This window comes from Podarcis raffonei, chromosome 3, assembly GCF_027172205.1.
Source record: "Podarcis raffonei isolate rPodRaf1 chromosome 3, rPodRaf1.pri, whole genome shotgun sequence".
Lineage (NCBI taxonomy): Eukaryota > Metazoa > Chordata > Lepidosauria > Squamata > Lacertidae > Podarcis > Podarcis raffonei.
Window position 1 is genome coordinate 61,373,019 of NC_070604.1, and position 22,218 is coordinate 61,395,236.

General features: G+C 41.2%; 1 protein-coding gene across 1 annotated transcript in view; it reads right to left on the minus strand.

Annotated features, from left to right (window-relative positions):
• The window catches only part of MOXD1 (monooxygenase DBH like 1), a 34,464-nt gene extending 15,968 nt beyond the window's left edge, over positions 1 to 18,496 (minus strand). The window contains exons 1-4 of the mRNA XM_053381933.1: positions 18,169 to 18,496; positions 11,310 to 11,456; positions 10,197 to 10,364; positions 9,980 to 10,063 (exon numbers count right to left, since the gene is read on the minus strand). Of these exons, the coding sequence (XP_053237908.1) occupies positions 9,980 to 10,063; positions 10,197 to 10,364; positions 11,310 to 11,456; positions 18,169 to 18,423 (654 nt within the window). The 5' untranslated portion in view covers positions 18,424 to 18,496. The remainder of the gene's footprint in view (positions 1 to 9,979; positions 10,064 to 10,196; positions 10,365 to 11,309; positions 11,457 to 18,168) is intronic.
• Between the last annotated feature and the right edge of the window lie 3,722 nt (positions 18,497 to 22,218).

Genomic DNA, 22,218 nt, shown 5'->3' on the forward strand with positions numbered 1-22,218 from the left:
TCTCTCTCTCTCTCTCTCTCTCTCTCTCTCACACACACACACACACACACACAGAGAGAGAGAGAGAGAGAGAATGAGAGAGAGAGAAACATTCATGAGAAGCATCAGCACATTAATTTGATAAAAATTATCAGGTGACAAATCACTGTCTTTACAGCTGGAGACCTGAGACAAGAGGCTGGAAATAACCCCTTAATTATCTGACTTGTGTAAAACTGCATGCAAATATATATTGTAAATATATTTTTCATTACCCATTAAAAGATATAGAAGTTACCAAAAAAATAAAATCCTTTCAAGCTTAAGATGACAAGGGTGAGAATTTCAGGACATAATAAAATGAGACTTTTATCTTAGGGTACAGAGACATGCATACATTTTCTCCTACAGAACCTTTTAAATATCCGATGGTTATATGTTGTGAAGTATCCAATTCTGACTAATACAGCACTTTTGTCTTTACCTATATATTCAAAGTACACTCAAGAGAAGCACTGAAGCGGGTGAGGAGACAGGATGCAAGCAGCCCTTCTACATTTCTGTTATCTGTGTGGCTATTGCTATCACAGAGCTAGTATGTTGGGGAACAGCTTCCTCCCAATGCTTACTCCACAGGTGTGGTATCAAGAGTATCTCACTGATGCTCTTTGCACACAAACCCATTGCCATGTTGAGCACTTGAGCACTTCCAGTAGATGTCAACACCTGCTGCAGAATATGAATGTGTCAAAGACCAATCGCTGTTACTGCACTTCTCCCATGGAAAGAAAGAGGCATAATGAGCCCTGGGCCAGAAAAATATCAGCAGCAATTAAATGTGGCAATGACAAGTGGTTTAAGTGTACACACTTGTGGATGTGTCTATAGGGAAGGCTTGAATGTAACAAGAGAGGCATTTGTACCTATTCCAAGGACAGGACAACTCAGTCTGTACTGAGGTGTGAAAGAGCTAGACAGAGCTAAAGATAGGGAAGAACAGGGTTGGATTTAGGTTTGATGAAGCCCTAAGCTACTGAAGGTAATGGGGCCCTTTATATGTCCAGCTGTCGTTTGTCAACAACAAATTGTAACTGTTTTTTTGTGTTGAATATATGCTATATGGTAATTTCTGGATCTAATAGGTATCTAAAGCCATTTGCTACTGTTGCTGTATGTAGGTTTCATTTTATTTGTTTTTTATCTTATATTTTGGAAATGTACATCCAGGGGTTTTTTACCTTTAAATTTTTTTGGGGCCCCCAAGGGACTGGGGCCCAAAGCTATAGCTTGTTTAGCTTATATGTAAATCCGGCACTGGGTAAGAACATAATAAGAGCTTGCTGGATCAGGCCTACCTAGTTCAGCATCCTGTTCTCACAGTAGCCAAACAAATTCTTCCCTTTCCACCCCGGTGTCCTCAGGTGCAATGCCATACTTTCCTTAGCTACCAAAGTAAAAGTAAGAGATGATATAGGGGCAACTGTGGAGATTGCTTACACAGCTACTTCCTTCCACGACTCTTATATGCCATACTAAAACTCAGATACAGGCTTAGTCCACATTTCTGCCCACACAGCCTCAGGAACAAATCTATTTTGCTATTAGCTCTATTCTTTGCCTTTGCAGAGTCCACTGGGCTTTTCCCTCTACACATCCCAAGGTCCCCCCAGCCAGAGGAATATTTGAAAGCAAAAGTTGCCATTTGACAACCCTAACATCGTGACCCCCATCACTGAGAACAGAGGAGTCAGCTCCTTTCTGTCTCTTCATCTTCCTAGGCACATCTTGGGTTATTTATATTATGAGTGCACAGCCAGGGGCATGTGCATTCTGCTTACTAGTGCCTAGTATAAAAAGATTCTCTTGCATTTTATCTTAACCTTAAACAAGCTGGTCAAATATTATACACCTTGCTGCTGACATCTGTAAGAGCTGGAGTAATGCTAGGATTCTGTACTCTCTGAAATGCTTTGGAGTGTGTGTTTGCCTTCTTAATAAGCATGTTTTCATTTTAACCAGAAGTAGTTAAGACATTGGGTGTATTAACTTGTTTTTTTCTGGGAGAAACCACCTAAATTCCTTGTACTTACAGTACCTTAGTATATGTAGTGTAGACGAGTTGACAAGAAAAACAATAACTGGAAGAAGGAAGAGGTTTAGAAGCTTTTATAAATCTAGTACTCCACTGTGAGTACTAGATTTCCAGACAGCCTGGTATATGAAGTGGCTTTGGTAATAACAGTAACAAATTATAATTGCAAACTACAAGAAAATGTCTTTTAAGTTGGAAGGAAAGTAAGACAGACTCCTTAGGTTCTCCATAATTGACAAAACACATGATGAAAACTAATCTAGGATTTCAAGGAGAAGAAATTGTGATGAAACTCCCTAGTTTGTTCTTCAATTTACAAAATCATTCCTAACAGTTCTGTTCCAATAATTATACAGTACAGTAAGCTCACAACTTACGCACATTTAACTTGGCCACATTCAGCTGTATGCATGTGGCAATTTTATTTTTTTATTTTTTTAAAGGGCTGCAAAAAAGGTGGCTTCTGGGGAAAATGCCTTTGGCAATCTCACCTGCCACTGAATCCAATGGTTTTTGACTATATGAGATTTTGGCAATCCCTGGAACCTAACCCCCGTGTAATTTGCAAGCTTAATGTATACTGTTTTGAGATTGGGAAGGAATAATGACATCATGGATATGTAGTTAGTTTTATTGTTAATTATATTTCACAAGTTTTGTGGACTAAGCAAAATAATAAGGATTTGGTAATCGATTAATTAGCATACTTTCATAGTTCACAATATCAATCTTGGGTGATAAACTAAATGGCTAAGCAATATAGCCAACTGCCCCTTTTGAGAGTAAATATACAGTATTTCTAAGCTGCAACGTATTTCCTATGTGTTGATTGATTTTATATATCATGAAATATTTGTGTTTGTATTTAGAACAAATATTTTTTCCTTTGCAATTACCTGCAAGATTACACTTACTCCCTTGCTTTCCCCAAAATACTTTTTTGCATTCTATACATTGCTAAAATTGCAAGATAAAAAAGCAGCTGTCAAGTTCAAGTTCCATGAACAAGTTGGCAAGAAATACTGTAATGTCACTTATAACTCTGATCATAGGCAATGTTGTTTGTCTGCCCGACATTCCCTAATGCTAGAGGCTTGATGCTAAGACCCTCAAACAGTTACTATCAAAATGCAATTAATATGAATTTAAAGGATTCAAAGAATGAAAAACACATTTTTAAAAATATTCCTCCCTATAAGACATCTCAAAATTATGTGTGATACTAGTTCTGATTAGCTTCTTTTATGCATACTGCAGCCACACAAGATGAAGTCATATCTGTATCAATGGGAAAGCATCTGGGTGGATGCTTAAGGCATGGGGGGGGCAAAATTATAGGAGCATCCATATGAAAAGAGCAAAATATATTTCTTTGGGGACCAGGGGCCATTTTTTAAGATACTTGTGTGGGTGGGTGGGTGTAGCCAGTGGGGCTTCAGGTGCACATTTTCATCATGATGTTTATGTGCTCCCCATTGGTAAAATTTGTCTTTTGATGCCCCCCCCCATATTTAAAACCAATATAAAGCATAAGTATTAGTAGGGCTCTATGCCGCACACTGTTATAAATCAATACAATTCTCAGAACAAAATAATGTATGTGCCACAACTATTTTGTCTTTCCATCTTCAAAGAGATTGTGAAATAACATGTCAGAGACTTTCCCAAAGGCACATTTATGCAACATTTTACCAGAAATTGTTCCTTTTGGGTTGAAATAAACACTGCTTACTGGCAGTAAAGAGAAACAATGTTCTTTGTGGCTGGCCAGTTCATCAAAATTACAGTCCTTTACATAACTGCAAAATGAGAAACAAGAAAACAGCCAGATGTCTAGTTATTTGTTTTGCATGACAAGCTTTCTAGGGAGAGATTTGGTTTGAACCGTTATTCAGCATTAGACAGACATATCCTACTGTCATATTATGTTTAACTAATTAACCTTACAATCCAATGGTCCTTGGTAGGATTTCCCAGGGCTCACGGGAAGCATGAAATTTCCCTGTACAAGAATGGAGAAAGAGGTCTAACCAGAGAGGGAGATCAGACATTGGATGCCTCCGCCACACTGAGGAAACCTCCTTGGCCCTGGCCCAACTGATGTCACGCTTCCAACATAGGTAGGGCTGAAAAGGAGCAGGCACAAAGGATATATAGGATATATTTCAAAATAAATAAATAAATCAGTGCTGGACTTAAGTATGTGTAGTAAGAATCTAAATCAACTGCAATTTCTAACTTCCAGATTGTTTTGTGATTACCACATTAGAAAAAAAGAAGCCTGGTTGCTTCCTTCTGCCATCACTCACCCAGGGCTCGTCCCAGTTGTCCCATGCCTAGAAAGCATGAATGCAAGAGATTTTCCTGTGAAAACCCGCTCTTTAGTGCTGAATTGGAGCAAATGTCAATCTGCAGAAAACCTGGTTAATGTTTTCTCCGATTCAGCAGCAAAGATTGGGATTTCCCAGGGCAAAGCAGTGGGAGAAGCAGAAGTGTGGACAAGCCTCGAGCTATTCAACAACTGCTCCTGTCTAAGCAAAATAAACATTCCATCTATGCTTTATAATAGCTTTGGAAGTACTTTGTTGTACCTTCTGGGAAGCATACATACAAAATAATGGCAGAAACAGGGTGAATGTCACAGCGTTCCATATATTCTGTGTTACTAAATACTAATAGGGCATACTGAATAGGATTAAAAAAATAATAATGTAGCATTTAAAATGTCAGCTGGAATGGGTATCAGATTTAGAAAGGATTACAAGCGCAGTATGCAAACAAACAGAAAATCAGGAATTTGTCATTAAACAACAAAAAATAAAACTTCAGATGGCTGAACGTACACGTGGAAGCCAGACCCTTTTCCAGGGTGACATCAGAAAGACATGGAACTTTGCTTATTATAATATCCCATCTCCCCCCCCCTTTTTGTTTGCTTTTCTTCTTTTGAAGTTGCAGCTGTAAGCTGTGTGCATGCGTATGTACTTCAACAACTATTCGTCCAAAATTTGGGCAAGTGAAAAAATGATACTTACTCAACATTAATCTCATCTCTCAAAAATGATTTGGAAGATTTGGTCAACTGAAAGTAGGAATGTAACTAAGTCATATGCTAAGTGTTCTGCCTTGCCCACTAGATCCTGAGGTCTTCTAGAGGGTCCTGCAGCAGGACCCTCTAGCAGATCTCCACACTGCCAATGATCTTAGGAGATGTTGGATCTGGACTGCTGAGGCTGCTGAAGAGGCCAGACACCATCTTGGCTCTGCAACCTGCAAGACCTGCTCCCTGCCTTGCACGCCTTTCCCCATCTGGTCCGGAAGGGTGCTGTTGTGAGGTTCTGTTGCTGCTGTTAATGCTATTTTTGCATCTTTATTCTGATCTTATGATTTATGTGGAAATTGTTCAGTCTGGTTGTACAGTTTTTGATGCTTTGTTGATTGCTTATGACTACTTTTTCTATGCTTGTAGGTAAGTAATCTTAAAAGTACGTTGTAAGCCACCTTGAGCATGGTTTTAACTTTGGAAAGGTGACATACAAATAAAATGATAGATCGATTGATTGTCACCCCTGCCCCTGGACTGGAGGCCATCATATCAGCTGCCTGGGTTCTGGACCACTTCTCAGACCCCTACACCTCACATCTGCCATAGGGTCACAATGCTCATTCAACTCAATGGACTTAAGTTACTGGAATTAATTTATTTCAATGGGTCTAGCCTGACTTAGATATCACCCTATAAATTTATTGTGAAAGAATCAGAATCCATCTTGAGCATAATTTTTTTAAATGTTTTTAGAACCTTCAGCTGTTGATCATCTTCAGTGTTCTTAGTTACTTTGAGCCTTTGAGGATAAAGTGGGTTGTAAGTCAAAATAAATAAATAATCTTGGAAGTTTAAAAGGCATAGCCAAGCTTGCAAGAAAGAGAAAATCCATCAGATCAAAGGACCCATAAACAAATAAGAAAGATTTGTGATATTCAGCTGAACATTTTACAGACAACTTGATTTTATGGAGCTGTGAGAGCTTTGAACAGGTAGCAAATGGTTAGAATGCAAAACTTCACATCACTTTTTTTGGGGGGGTCCTTTTCAGAAAAAAAAGTGATGCAATTTGCATCAAGCAAGATGCAGGGCAGGCCACAGAATAATAAGTAGGTACTGTCTATCATTCAAGATAAGAAACAGTGCTCCCATTAAGTATCAAATGCTGTGGCTGCCCCTTTGGCTTCCGATCAATCATGCTCTCAAACTGGAGCCCCTTTGTGTTTTGCACACTGTTGGATTTGGCATTACTAATACGTTCCTGTGTCAAAAAGCCTAGTTACCCATGGTAACAAGATTTTTGAGAGTCTCTTTTTAATGAGACTCTACTATGAATCTAAAAATTATGTTTAAGTAGCATCTGCTAGCCTGTTCCAGGGCAGATAAAATATTTTGGCAACTTGTTCTTGGCCCCTGTCAGAGGCACAGAATTTTGCACTGCCTGCCTGCCTGCCTCTATTTAAAAGTATTTATATGCAACCCAATGAGGAAGTTTTGGGAGCAGTTTACAACAAACATAAAAACAGATAAAAAATACAATAGAACAGGTCAACAGTAAATACAAAAACAAATAAAAATGCAACAGAACAGGTCTATCTGCTTCTCTTGCCACCCATCAATACATTTGCTACTCATTTTCACACTGTTTTTAGGTGCTTTACTGCTAATCTGGAACAAAAGAATTTACACTGAATCTCTTTTGCCATTCTGTTGCCTTTCAGCCAGTTTAAGGTGTTCCTTTTGGAGCTTTTTGCACAAACCCCCAAATAATTTGGTGTCATTCACGAACATGGCTTCTGTGAACAGCTGAATGGCCTACCAGCATACAAAGCTGTCATATACCATGTCAGACCACTTCTCAATACTAAATGAATGTGGCTTCTCAGAGCTTCAAACAGGGATTTCCCCCAGTCCTATCTGGGATTTATTTATTACATTTATACCCCATGTTTCCTTCCTGGAGCTCAAGGTGGTATACATGGTTTTTTCTCTTCCCATTTTATTCTCACAATAGTCCTGTAGGGCAGACTGGACTGAGAGACAGTGACTAGCCCAAGTGACTGTCCCAATAGGTTGCCAATAGTATCACATGTGCTTGTGATAGTCATCTATGTCCTTACATGCATAGCCTCCTGCTACAGGATAATGCTGATGGGGTTAAATCGGGTTAGAAGGGGTACAAAATGGAAGGTTGAAATAAAGAAATGATTCCTTTGGAAATTATGAAGAACACCTACTATGTCCAGACCCTCATCTGGAAGTTGCAGCTAGGATGGTTAAAAGGTCAAGCACACAAGTCAAAGGCCACTCATGACATCTGTTGATTTAAGAAACTTGCCAAAACTAGGTGGGTACAAATTACAGTAAATGATGTAAACTTGGTGAAAGACCGGTGCAATTTTTTTGAACTTAGGAGGTCAACTTTTTTAGCCATGACAGCTGGTTGTAGTTACTGGCCATAAAACTGAATTGTGTTTCTGATCAGCATCTCAAATTCTCTCCCCCACCCCTTCTACCTAGCCAGGTTCAGAAGAAGTTTGCAACTTGGATGAGGTGGAATCTCCTTAAATTACCAACTACAGTGATCTTACAGAGCAATCAGAACCTCTGCCTGGAAGTGGCTGGCATTGACGAAACACAGTAGGTCACAGCTGCATCCACAGCCCCATCACTGGAACCAATCTGTGTGCCAATCAATTCCCAAAACACCCTGTTTCAGGCTTTTTCCATAGACTTCGGCCCACAGGGATACCACTAGCGGTAGCTTCCAATCCACGTGCCATTGGGGAAAGTGTATAGGGCACACTTCTTGCTGCCATGGCTCATGTGCTGGTGCCAGAATTCCCCCACCAGCAGCATGGCAGATTGGGAGGTGGGCTAGTTCTACCCATCCTTCCCCCCACCTGCTAACTTGACACTGAACAGGTGTTGAAATATACAGGAGAAACAGTTTCCAACTCATTCAGCTGCGTCTTAATACTTTAATCATGTGAACTAATGTGAAACTGTGGTACTTCATAATTTGTGGTTACATATTAAAAATGTGTGTCCTTGTTAACATATACTCCTGGTATCTGTTTATTATCTAGGTACCAGGATCAAAATGAAGTCTGTATCTAAGAATGGAGAAATAAAAATCTTCCTCTATCACAAAAGGTATTTGTGCCAGCTATATAAGAGCCCCTTATACCATCTTCAGTTGGCATATGAAGGGCAAAACAGTAGGTCCCCCCCCCCTTAGATTTCTGTCTAACAGAGGATACTCCCTTCTTCAATATCTATAAAAAGTATACAATTTGTAATCTTCATATATTCATTTAAATAAAACAGATACCCAAGAAAACAATAAGAGAGGCACACACAATATTTTCGATAGTAGCTATTTAATAGTTTTAGTGAAGGACTTGAGAATCTTAATTTTCATTACATGGGAGCTAGTATTTAAGAAAGCCTTGAGTGGTATACATAATGCATAGGCTGGGTTTTTTATTTTATTTTAGAACACTCAGGACATTAGTACTATATATAGGCAAACATCAAATGCATGGAATTGTGCCTCTGGCATCTGTGGAGTCCTGCAACTTAAGCAAACTAAAGCATGATGCAAGTGCACATCTAGCCACAAGACATGTTTGCAGGCATAAATAAGTGTTGTTGGCTCCCTTAAGAAAATTGCATATACCTTGGGTCTCAAGATTTGTAAAATTTCGTAACTCATATGAACTTTTTGATTTATGTAACATATTTAGCCGGATAGGCATTTACTTTCAAAATAAAAGTAGCAGATTAAGAAGTTCAGAAGAAGAAACAAGTCTTTCTGTAATCTTATAACTTCTTTGGTAAACCCACACAAAAACTGTGGAGTTACATAAAGCCATCTTTGCACAATGTGATTCAGAGATTACAGTAAGCCCGCAATTTACATGGGGGTTATGTTCTGGGAATCATGCCTAAAGCCAAAATCGCGTATAGTCAAAACACACTGGGTTCCATGGCAGGTGGGATTGCCAAAGTCTTTTCCCCTGGATGCCTGCCTCCTTTCAACACCCTTTTTAATTAGGTAAAATTGTTTTGCCAAGCACATAAACCTGAATGCACCCAAGTAAAATATGTGTACATTGCAGACTTACTGTACACCAAACTACCTGCCTAGATCCTATACATTTGCCTCAGCATGTTTGTATCATGCTAAACAGTCATAAATGTTGGCACGAGATCCTGAACATTAATGAACAAGCACAGCAAGTCTTGGAATTCCATCGTATCAACTGAAGAAGCACAAGTATATCCAGCAGTATTAAAACAGCTGATGTTCAAAAACAGTATTTCTTAAACTTAACCAAAATGGCTTTTATTTGGGGGGTGGAAGGGGGAGCTGTTTCATCATCATCATCATCATCATCATCATCATCATCATTTATTATTTATACCCCGCCCATTTGGCTGGGTTTTCCCAGCCACTCCCGGTAGCTTCCAACAAAGATTTAAAATACATTAAAAATACATTTCAGTACTCCTAATCAAATCCCATTTCAAGGGAACTTTCAAATAATCATGTTTCTATCCAAATTAGGGAAAACCATTTACGGGTTGATAGTAATTCTCTCCCCACACACAAACATGCATGGATGACCAACCAAAGCCCTTTTTTTCTTAAACTTCTCTACAGTAAATCAACATAACCAAGGCAGGACATAAAACAGAACTAAAGTTAATGCAGCAGTTCAGATTTTTAGATGCTGAAAATATGATCCTATATTTCAAGGATCTTCACTGTTTTTAAAATGTGTGTACAAAAAAGAAAGCCTTAGCAAAAAGTGCTATCTTATAAATACATACATATATGTATCTTGATGGCATACCTGTATCACATGATGCTTTTCATGTAGTGTAGGTATCTTAAACATTTGGCACCAATATGTTGTATCTTTGTCTGGTATAGGCACCTGTCTTAATAAAAGGAAAAGGAAAGGCAAATATAATATAAAAGTATCTTATTTCTGCTCCCTGTACAGGTAGCTAACAGTTCTACCCATCTTACCCTGATACTTAATAAAAGCAAAACCCAAAGAAACTTACGCCTTGGTTTGTCAAGTCAAAATACGGCAATGAGGGAGCGATAATAGCAGTCTTCTCTGGGTTCAATAAACGAAGACTCTTTGTCCCTCGATTTGAACCATGGTAATTTTGAACTCCTTCTCTAAAGTCTTTGTCATGGTATGCCCATATCACCCTCACTGTGCTTTCCTAGAAAGGAAAAAGAAAAACTTTCCTGATTAAGTATGCAAGAAGATGTCTCAGTCAATCATGGCAGCTTACCAGATGAATCTGCCCATCTATAACAGCCTTTCCTAATGATACCCTTCATATATTTTAGACTACAACTCTCATCAGTCCTCACCACCTGGCTAGATTCTTTAGTAAGGGATTGATAGCTGCATTTTACTCTTTTTGTTGTTCTATCACTCTGCACTTCATTTTGTTTTGTTTAAATTTGCTGTTAAAAATAGTTTTGTCTGCTTTTTATACAGCCTATATATGATCAAAAAAGCAGTCTATAAATATTTTAAATTTTAAAAATCCAACATCATTGGTTTCACCTATCCTAAAGTGTTCTGTACTTCAGGCAATGCCTCCTTGTGGAATTGAGATACAGTGGTACCTCTGGTTACGTACTTAAACCATTCCGAAGGTCCGTTCTTAAGCTGAAACCATTCTTAACCTGAGGTACCACTTTAGCTAATGGGGCCTCCTGCTGCGTACGCGCCACCGGTGCATGATTTCTGTTCTCATCCTGAGGTAAAGTTATTTACCCGAGGTACTACTTCCAGGTTAGCGGAATATGTAACCCAAAGTGTTTGTAACCTGAGGTGTTTGTAACCCGAGGTACCACTGTATTCTGATGAGTTAATTATTCAGGTGCTGCCACCAGAATCTGTAATTAAACAAACTTCTATTAGGCATAGAGCTTTTCAGTGAGGAAAAAAAAGCTCAACAACTTTTCTGTCCAGATTTTCACATTTTGAAATATGGCAACCCTAGCATAGCATAATGGCTAATTGATCCAAGAATGTGAAGCTCACAAATGGCTTGGGTTTTTTGGGGTTTTTTTGGCAGACTGTTTTATCTCTTCATTCATGATTTAAGTCTTACTCTCCTCTCTCTGAGTCAGATTGATCGTCAACTACTTACTGTTATACTCTTGTCATTGGGGTCACACGTGTGAAGTTGCCGGCTGAAAGCTAGTATCGTATGGGTACTATTTTCCATGGCATATTCCAGATGGTAGTCCTGCTGAGAGTCCCTTTTCAATGTTCTGTCTGCATTTGTAAAATAATCCTGTTGAAGAAACAAACCAGAACATTATCCTGCTGTTACTTTTTTTGTTTTGCTTTAAATAATCTGAACTCAACAACCTTTTGAGTTTTCTGGGAAAGAAGTGTAAAAGGATAAGTTGTAATTTTCTAAGAAAGTATTTTATATTAGCAAACAGGAAAACATCAGAATTTAGCCACCAGAATTTATTTTATAACTGTATGCATATATTTTCATCTGCGCATCTTACAAAAGAGGGAAGGAAAGAGCAGAAAAAGAAAACAAAGCAAATTTCCCAACATTGTCACCATGAAAACATGAAATACATGGTAATCAAAATAGTTACATTACAAGATCCACGTGAAACATATTGTACAGATGATACTTCTTTGCATTGCACTTGTGGGTTAGAAGTGTATCCATTATAGTTTTGCTTTACATTCGTAGAATGTATAAACTAACTTTTAAAAGTTTGTTGTTAAAGTGTATCTATTTCAAAGCCCTCTTCGGTTTCATGTTTTAAAATCTAGGAATAAAGTGTCTGCATTAATGAACAATCTAATACCCCAATCCTAAACCTATGTTCTTAGTTCTTTCTATTTCCTTGGAACCTACTTCCTACTCTACATATGGAAGGAAGTTATTCATAACCAAGTTATAGTGTGTGTGTGTGTGAGAGAGAGAGAGAGAGAGAGAGACAGACAGACAGACAGACAGACAGACAGAGAAATATTAAATAGGAATATGATATTGTTGTACACTTTGTATGTGCCAACCCACAGGAATATTTTAATGTTTTTCTGAGGGAAGATTATCCTACTTCTCAATGTTAGCAGACATATGATATAATGCATAAGCTGCATTATAGTGTCATTAACCTCTTCACCTCTGAATTCTTTGTCATAATGTGCAGCTGGCTTTCTGACTCCTCTCTAGGTCACCATAAGTCCTGTGACTGACTTCAAATTCTCTGATGCTAATTCACAAAAACCTTCCATAGACTTAGAGACCAGGACAGTAATGTCATCTAATTTTCTCTTCTTAGCTTGTGGGGGCATTTGTGCATTTGCTTCCTATTTTGCTCAGAGTGAGTTGACCAGGACCACACTCCAAAATGAGGTGTTGAGTAAGCTGTAGCTACTATGCTTTCGGACACATTTTTCCAGCAGTTCTTTCTTTCTTCTTAAAAAAGAATTTTATTAGAGATACATGTAAAAGAAAAGGGGTGGGGCAGACAACAGACCAAATAAATAAACAGAAACTAAACACAAACAATTGGGTGGATAAGCCAAGGTATGCATCTCCAAGAAAACCAGTATATATTAGTGGACAAACATTTCCAGTCCACAAAAGATAACTCATGTAACAGTTCAACAAAGATATTGACATTCAGTCAGTTCACTCGCCTGCCTCCCGTACCTCCTATGAGGCAAAATATTCTGAGTTTACATGTTACCTTGAATTACTCTATTATCATGATCATCATAACAGCTTTGTGTAAGGAGTTATTCTCCGCCTATGATGTGGCACTGTGTGGCTCTGCATCACAGTGGCAACCGTCAACACTGTATATAAATGTAGTCTGCCCTAACCACATTGGCAAAGATATATGAGAAGAACTATGATAATGACTCCTTGACTCCATCAGGATGTGGCTTGGCAACCCCAGGAAGGATAGGAAGATGGGTGGGGTGGGGGTGGGGTGGGGGCTGGAAGGTTGGCACCCAGAGATGGAGGAAGGAGATCCTCCCCTTTTGGCTCTAGAGGCCAGAGAGGGGGAAGTAGATTTGCTAGTTCTCTCCATCCCCCCAACTATGGACCAGGCACCACCTTTGTAGGTAAGATCACATGCACCCCCCAGACAGAGCAGACATGTGTACCTGTGGCAGACACACAGGACAAGACAGTCTTATGGCAGAGTTTGCCCTGTCTTATCTTTGAAAACTTGGCAGGAGGGGAATGTCACTTGTTGGGACATCTTCGTAGCTTCCATTTGCTTATGGACCTCTTGCCTTTCTCATGAACCTTGGAATCCTGACTTCTGGGACTTGTGCTTGCCACTGAGCTTGTACCACTATGAGCATGAACAGAGACATCTTCCTTATCCTGAAGTCACAGATGCTACCAGTGGGAGCCTGTCAATGGCAAGAACCATGTCAGCTCAAAATATTGTGTAACGAGAGCTTTAGATCCCTGCTGACCACATGTGATGTGCTGTTCATCCTGGATGTAGACTATATAATGAGAAAGTTTAGCATGTTTTGAAGTAACGATACTGCCGAAAATCAGCACTTTTTTTTTTAAAAGAAAACTACCGTAAGCAATTATTGGCTTGTGGGTGTAGTCAAACAATTAGATGTCTTTCATGCACTGGAAGTAATTTAGAAATTGAAGCAACACATGGTAAGTTGATTTTACGGATCATAAAAGATGAGGTATATAATTTCCTACAGATGAAGGCATTGATGATGAATTGCTCCTCACATGCTGTTGACCCTGCTCTCGCTCTCTCAAAAGGGATTTGCAGTTGATATGGTTTCTGATTAGTGCTATACAAAATGGCAAGGAGAGTACTTTCTTATGGATGTAGTAAAAATATGTAAATAAGCCCTGTTTTATCCTTGAAGAATGTAAGCAGAGCTGCACAAGGAACCTTGGGGGGGGGGAGGAATCACAGCTGTCATTCTATCCTTGAACAGGTGTTTTTATGGAGAAGATACCCTCTAACTACTTGACAACCTGCAATATATGTTGCCTCCTTTCTATTAGTAAAGGAAGTGAGAATAATATGTTCAACTACACTGGGGCACTCCAACACAAAGGGTCACAAGATTATTTGATAGCTTGATTATGCAATTTACTGGGGCATATGGGCCATTATGCTTGTGAGATGTAAATTTTGTTCCACGTGAATGCAAATTATGGATGAGAGTTTTCATTCTGTACCACTCAAGTCAGACTAGTACAGTGACTAGTGTGCCAGGTCCACATTCACATTTGGCACTAGTTAAGCTCTCAGCTTAATCCACATGGTTATGTTGTGAGGGTAAAATGTCAGTCTGAGATTCACTGGAAGGATTCAAATGTAATAAAGAACCAAAAAAAAAATTGCTTCAGGCATTTTTAGGTGGGGAACCATTTAGAATTGGCAAGCTGACAAGTCCTTTATTATCATTTAACCTGGCTTTGGGGGATTATGCAGGTTTACAAACTAACACAACAGAGACCACACCCTGCCCCTCTGGCTGGGTTTCCCCAGCAGGGCTTGATTAATTATAGCAGAGGGTCCCAACCAGGGCTATAGGTATTTTGTGTATCTATGAAAAGGCTGAGAAGAGGGGGGTGTCTGTGAGGGATTTTATCTTACAAATAACACTTGTTTCTACACCTCATGGTAAAAGAATAAAACTTCAGAAATCGTGTCTTTTCTTCACAATTTGTTTCAGCCGTGTTGAAAACCTCTATCTGTACTCAACACTTCTTAAAAATGGCTTTGAATTAATGCAGATTTAAACACATGTTGAAAAGAAGCAGGTCTGCTGTGTGGAAGGCCAGTAAATATGGAGCAAGATGCCAACTACTATGCTTGTTCTGGTTTCTCAAGTGTGAATGCTCTTACACTACAAACTCACCCCATAGTTAAGTCAATACAGGGAGGCTTCGTACTGAAATGCCTCCAGCCAAACACCAGCTGACATATAAAGTGTGTGTCACACTGACATATCTCCCCTTATTGCTTTTCTATTTTGTTTTCTTAGCATTTCTTTGTTTATGTTGGCATGAGTGCATTTAAAAGAAGAATATGGTTCCGTTCACCATTTTCTCGATTTTCAAAATCTATTCTGATTGTTCCTCTGTAATATCTCAAAACTGATTGTATTTGATAAAACAAATATTCTTCGTTATGGGTGTCAGCTAACAAGCAAGGGTTATAATGAACACAGCACTATCAAGTATTAATGAAGAGCTATTCACAAAAGGATTTATGCCTCAAGTAAGGGCTATTTTTGTGCAAGAATTCAACAGAAGGATTTGCAATGCAACGTTCTGTAGAACTTGCACAAAACAAGCATTCATAAAGAAGGATTACCCTCTGCAAAAATGGATCTCACAGCTACTGCAGGCTGCGGGTGGGGATGCACAAGTCCAGATGGGGGTGGAGACCACGGAGGAGGCAAGAAAATGCCAGCTGTGTCAATTCATGAGCAAAAAAGAGAGGGTCTTTCAAAAAGCTAGATGCAAAAATTAGAGCTGCCTTGAGCACTCTCATGGCAAGTAATCCGCCAAGAAACCCACTTTGGCACTATTGCAGTGGCAATATAACTACAAGTGCAGACAGACTGAGCGATTTCTCTGAGGCAGCACCAATCAAGTATCTTCGCTCCACTGCACTGAGGTACATGTGCTTTTTCCATGCTTAAATGTATTCATAATAATAGCTCCACCCGTCTGCAGCTACTTTGCTGCCATTGGCCTACAAATATGTCTGTAGTGAGTGCTCTCTCTCTTTCTCTTTCTCTCCCCCCTCCCCCGCCACCTTAGCTCAACTCTCACTCTTTTCCCACCCCTCATAGAACAGCTATTAAGCATGCTTGAGAGACCACTCTTATTTAGACACAAGTCTTGCACTTTCCAAATAGTTAGAGCTGGGTTCCCACTCTAATCTCTGAGCTTCTGGAATGCTCGGCCACTAATGCATCATTCCAGGCTCCCTCTCCACTCAACCACAGTTTTTGAAAGAATGTGTGGACCCTTTGTAAAGTTCTTTTTTGTCTCCATAACATAATTGCACCCTTCAACCTGATTGATCTATTTACAAGGAGTTAGTAGAAGCATCTTTCAAGTTCTGTTTCATCATACCAGATACTGAAGCAAAAGCCCCAGGTAACATCAAGAGGCACACAGAGAGATAATTATTTATGTTTTTTATTTAAAAGTTTTCCTGATCTCTAGTACTTGGCAAATATTTTCTTTTTTGGGTGGGGATGTGGGAAATCAATTCTGGTGGGGCATTTTAAATTTTTAAAAGTCTGTGAAAAAAGAAAGCTCTGGCTTGTTTGTATATATGTGTGTTTTTCTTCTAAATACTATGTAAGAACACTTCAGTTCCACTGTTCAGATCTTCCACTATGAACTTTCACAGGTCGATCAGCTAGATGTTGATCTATATCTTCCTTGATGGAAGCAAAGCAGTTTTATCTAATGGAGCATATGAATTGCAAGTTTCTTGAGAGCAGGGCCTTTTTAAAAAAATAAATATATAAAGCCATGTAAAGCACCATATTGTGTGCACCAATATGGTGCAAACATAATAATTCACTTCTGTTTACTTATATAAACATAAGAAAATAAGTATAACTAAAGGAAAAAGATAAATGCCTACTTTGTGGTAATCAAACCTTTATATTGTCACTAATCTGTGCTAGATGATATAAAGCAGTTTCCTGTGTTCCTACGATCTTTTGTCATGTGGCTGGCTGCTAAGTTGACTCATGAGCCTTTTGTGAGGAACTTTATCAAAAGCATTTTGGAAGTCTAAGTATATATAATGTCAACCAGATCTCCCCCAACTGAATACTTGTGGACACACTAAAAGAATTCCAAAAGGTGTGTGACACAAAACCTCCCTTTGCAGAAGTCCTGCTTGTCAAGGTTTGTTCTTTTATGTAACTGCAAACTGATGTAGAAATCTGAAGAGAGTGGAAAAAATGAGAAACTGAGGAGAAACAAAAATCTCCAGATTCGCCCATCCCTACAAGGGGACAAATATTCAATGTTCTATTACTAATAATATTAATTCCTGAATCTGTGCACATGAAGTGTGAACACAGTCACGTGAACATTGGGCCTTGTCATCATTAACAATGCTAAAACTTGAGGCAGAAAATTACTTGTATGCCACTGCCTTTAACTCCAATGAGCACGCTACCCATCTGATCACTCATCTGCTCACCTTAGAAGGGTCTTAGATGGACCCAAGTCTTGCCCAGGGATCAACCCTCAAACCTGTCAAATTCAGAACCAGCTTCAGCACTAGGCTTCTAACCTGGGAGATAAGGCTATTCATAAAATAGGTCAAATTTTAAAAAACCCTTTTAAGTCTTCTACTACTCTCTGTCTCTCATAGGATTGCTGGCACACACCCTCCCCATAAAAACACACGCCCCACACATGCCAGAATAACTCCAATACATGTTTGAATGTTTCCTCATATTAATTCTTTTTACAACCCAGCAAGTTCACGGAAAACGCGTAAGGAGGTTTCCCGAAACCTATCCCTTAAGAAGCATTGGCACCACGGTTGTTTTGTTTTGTTTTGTTTTGTGAACCGCCCCGAAGATCTTTTCATGAAGGACGGTATATAAATCGAAAATGATAATAGTAATAATGGCATGACAGTAATGACTATTCAGGAGAAGCAAGCATGAGATCCCATTTTGCCCCTTGCCCCAAACGGTCGCGATTTAGTGGCTGTCCCGTTGTTGCCCTTCACTGCACCAGCCACTTTATAACGGACCCTCGTGCTCTGAGCATGCACAGAGTGCACGGCTGCCCATTCCACTGAGTAGCTGGAGCCTGGACCCCTAAGGAGCTTGGATCCCTGGTCCTGGAAGGGGGAGCCAGCCCTTCTTCCCCTTCCCTCTCCCCCAATGCACTTGTGAGCCAGACCCCCGCCCCTGATCAGATCGTACTCTGCCCCCCCTCCAGCGCTGTCCAAGGCGCCCGTCCGCCTCACCTGCAGGTAGGGCTTCCCCGCGTCCAACCCGCCCAGCACGATGTCCGCCGAAGCCATGCCTCCCGTGGGCGAGAAGCCGAAGCCCACGTAGCCCGCCGCGCGCACCTCCAGGCGGAAGGCGATGGAGCTGCCCTGCGCAGCCCACGAGAGTCGGTAGCGGGACGCCCCGTCCAGCACGGCGCTGTGCGGGTAGTGGCGCCCGGGCACGACGGGCAGCCCCCACAAGAGGAGCAGCAGCAGCGGCCAGCGGCGCATCCTCGTCGCCCGCGGAACCCGCGCCAGGCGCGCACCTCAGCCGACCGCTAAGCTGTGGGGACTGAGCTGGCCGAGGCAGCCTCCTGGCGCCTCCGCCAGGCGCCGCGCCTGCTCATTGGACGGGGCGGGCGCCCGGCGTCACCCCGCCCCCGCGGAGTCGGCGGGCCTCGAGGGCTGAGGAAAGAGCGGGAGAAGAAGGAGGAGGAGGAGGAGAGCGCGACCTGCGTGAGGAGCCCTGAGGAGAGCCGGGGTGGCGGCGAAGGTCCTGAGGGGAAAGAGCGAGGGGGCAGAAGCTCGCGACTGGGCAACGAGGAGCCCCCTCCTCCCTCGTCAGACAGGCAGAAGTTCAACAGGAGAAGCCTTTGACACGTGCTCCTCTTCAAAGTCCTGCTGCTGAGAGGCGGAGCGGAGGAGAGAGGTGGCACGTGCCTCGTGGACGCCGGAGGGAAAGAGGAGAGCGACGCGCGCCCTGCCAGGCGGAGGGTTTCTCAGGTACCAGGTAGATAATAGGCAGCACATCCAACACCTGTAAGCCTGGTTCTGCAACAGGTAACAGAGTCAACCTGTTGGTCCTCCACTTTTGGCTCTAGATGCCAGAGAGGCGGAAGTAGATTTGCCAGTTCTCTCCATCCCCACCAGGCACAATAAGATCAGACAGAGCAGACATGTGTACCTGTGGCAGACACACAGGACAAGACAGTCTGATGGCAGAGTTTGCCCTGCCTTATCTTTGAAAACTTGGCTGGAGGGGAATGTCACTTGTTGGGACAGCTTCGCAGCTTCCATTTGCTTATGGACCTCTTGCCTTGCTCATGCGCCTTGGAATCCTGACTTCTGGGACTTGTGCTTGCCACTGAGCTCATACCACTATGAGCATGAACAGAGACATCTTCCTTATTCTGAAGTCACAGGTGCTACCAGTGGGAGCCTGTCAATGGCAAGAACCTGTAAGCCTCAGCATGGCGGTGCCAGGACACAGCCTGGTTCTGCACCCCTCTAGTCCAGGTGGCAGAGTCAACATGTTGTGTTGCAGTGCGTTTGCTTCACCAGAGGTGCTGCTGCTGCGCGACCTCTAAGTGGTTTCCACAGGTGGTCCCTTTCAGGTGTCAGATGTGCTGCTTTGGCTGCACTGCACTTTGGCCCCACTGCCCTGAACTGAATCATAGAACTGTAGAGCTGGAAGGGACCCTGAGGATCATCGAGACTAGAGCAGGGTTTCCCAAACTTGGGTCTCCAGCTGTTTTTGGACTGCAACTCCTAACATCCCTAGCTATCAGGACCAGCAGTCAGAGATGATAGGAATTATAGTCCAAAAACCAGCTGGGGACCCAAGTTTGGGAAACCCTGATCTAGACCAACCCCCTACAATGCAAGGCAGGAATATGCAGCTGTCCCATACGGGGATTGAACCTGCAACTTTGGCATTTTCAGCACTATGCTCTAACCAACTGAGCTATCCAGGTTGATCCTTTCTTAGCAGGCCATGTGACTGGTGGTCTGAAAGAGTGTCTTTAAAACAAAACCCCCCGCAGTGATTTACATCTTTTTCAGTCAGTTGCCCCTTCCCCCCAGTGCCATTCAGGTAGCTTGGCACCACAGCATTGAACCCAGACATAGGTATGGAATGAAGGGAAATGAGACGCTTGCTGAAGTGAAACAGACCTGGGAACTGTATGCTTGTTGCCTTGGGTTCTGTGGTGGAAGAAAAGTGCTATGAGAAAAATAATCCAAGCTGCAGCCTGGACACGACCTAGTGTATCATGTAGTCAGTATGATTGGGACATTAATTGTCTTACCCTATCAACAACCACATAGTGAAAACTACATTCCAAAAGTTTTAAATGAAAAAACACACATCAAAAACATAACCAGCTTAGCTGCTGTTTAATAACCATTAATAACCAGAATGGCTGAGGCAACCCTATCAGATGGGCGGGATACAAATAAGTTGTTGTTGCTGCTATATAACGACCTTGTCATATTTGGAGTAAGGCTGGGGAAGCGTAGGTTTTTAATCACCTTTTCTGTGCATGGTCATGGACTAATTTGGGATTATAATTGTTAACAACTGTGAACAGATGGAATATTCATCCAGATACAGTTAACAGCATTTTAGTGCAAACTCAGTTGTGGAAGAAGATGATGTCTGTACGAACCTAAGTTTCCACACACAGCAAAGAGGACTACTTATGGTAAATGGAAAGCATTCTGAAAGGCTTGATATATTACGGTCACTTTTAAAAAATATCAATAAACAAAAACAAACCACACATCATTTAGAGAAAGCAGAGGAATGCCAGACTTTCCAAAAAGCTCACACTTTGGCTGATCCCTGCGATGGCTGTGTGTACATTGCCATTTACTCCAGCTCCAGTGCACTCCCACTGCTGGTGTTTGAAACAGAGTACACATGACGTTGGCCACAACCCATATGTATCCTGAAATTTCTCGAGAAATACAGAGGTTTGATGTGATTGCCCTCAAATCAGCTTCTGTCTGACTTGTGAGCTTAAGCTGAGGTGTGAGAGTTGAGCTGAGGTGTGAACATTTCAGAAAACCTTTGTGCATGCTCAGATGACCTCATTGAATAGGAGTTTAGTGGGGTCGCAGGCATGGGGAAACCAAACAGGTAAAGCTCATTGGATGAAGATCTCTCCAACGTCTGTCTAGTATGAACAGCAATTTTAAAATGGAATGGGGCAGAGAGGAGAATGACCTCACTGCATTTTAAGCTGCTAATGTGTACATAGCCAATGTCTTCTGGAATTATGTCCCATTGTGAAGCACATTTATATATATTTTCTTTCTGTTTGTGCATGTAGGCTTTAGGACAGCATGTAGAGAATGGGATCTAATCCACAAGAAAGGGGGTAGCAAAAGGACGCCACCCTGTATGAAAGTAGAAGGGAGAATTGCCATTTATTTCAACCACAATGTACACTTTTCACACTTTAGTTTGTAGATAAAATGATGTCATCATAGAATTAAGGAGATGGAAACCGTTATTAAAAAAAGTACTATAACGAAGGAAAGAGGCCAGCTTTTAGAAGTGGTTGGGGGTAGGTGGGGGTTCATGCCAAGTGTATGGTACACAAACAGAGCTTCTTACACCACACTGCTAAATTAAGGGATGAGATCACATGTTTCCACTTAGTCTTTTAAGCTCACTTTTTGAAACCTTCCTTTAAAGCTGTGCCATGTAGAAATTTCCAGCTGAAATAGTTCCTGCTTTAGACGTTCACATCTTCATCTCAAACACCTTCCTCCATGGCGCATGGTTCAATGGGGCAGATATTCTGAAAATGTCTCCAAAGCTTGAATGTCCCCTGAGCCTTCAAAGAGCATTGCCTCCAAGCTATCAGGCTTTTCCACACACTTATGTCCCTGGTTTAAAACTCATATATCCATCAGTGGCCTGTGTGCTAATTTGTTTGGAAGTTTAGCAAGCTGTACAGGACTATATCCAGAGAAGAGGTAAAAGACCTTTGGATAAAAGTGGAGAAGGGCCATTTCAAGCTAGTGAAGAGGGGTAAACTACACACACACAAAAAGTCCAAATTGGATTGCTGCTAGTATCAGCAGTACATAACTTTGGGAGTGCACTTTACACTGAGTTACAAGGTTAAACTGACTTGAGGCTGTAAGAGGATATACTGAATGGATATCCGAGGGTTTTAAAACGAAGCCTGGATTATAGAAGGATCTACTGAGTGCATTAATTCTCAGTAATCACAGTTCCTATAACTGTTGTTCTGATTTCTCCAAGATTATATCTTTTTCAGATAATCAATCTAG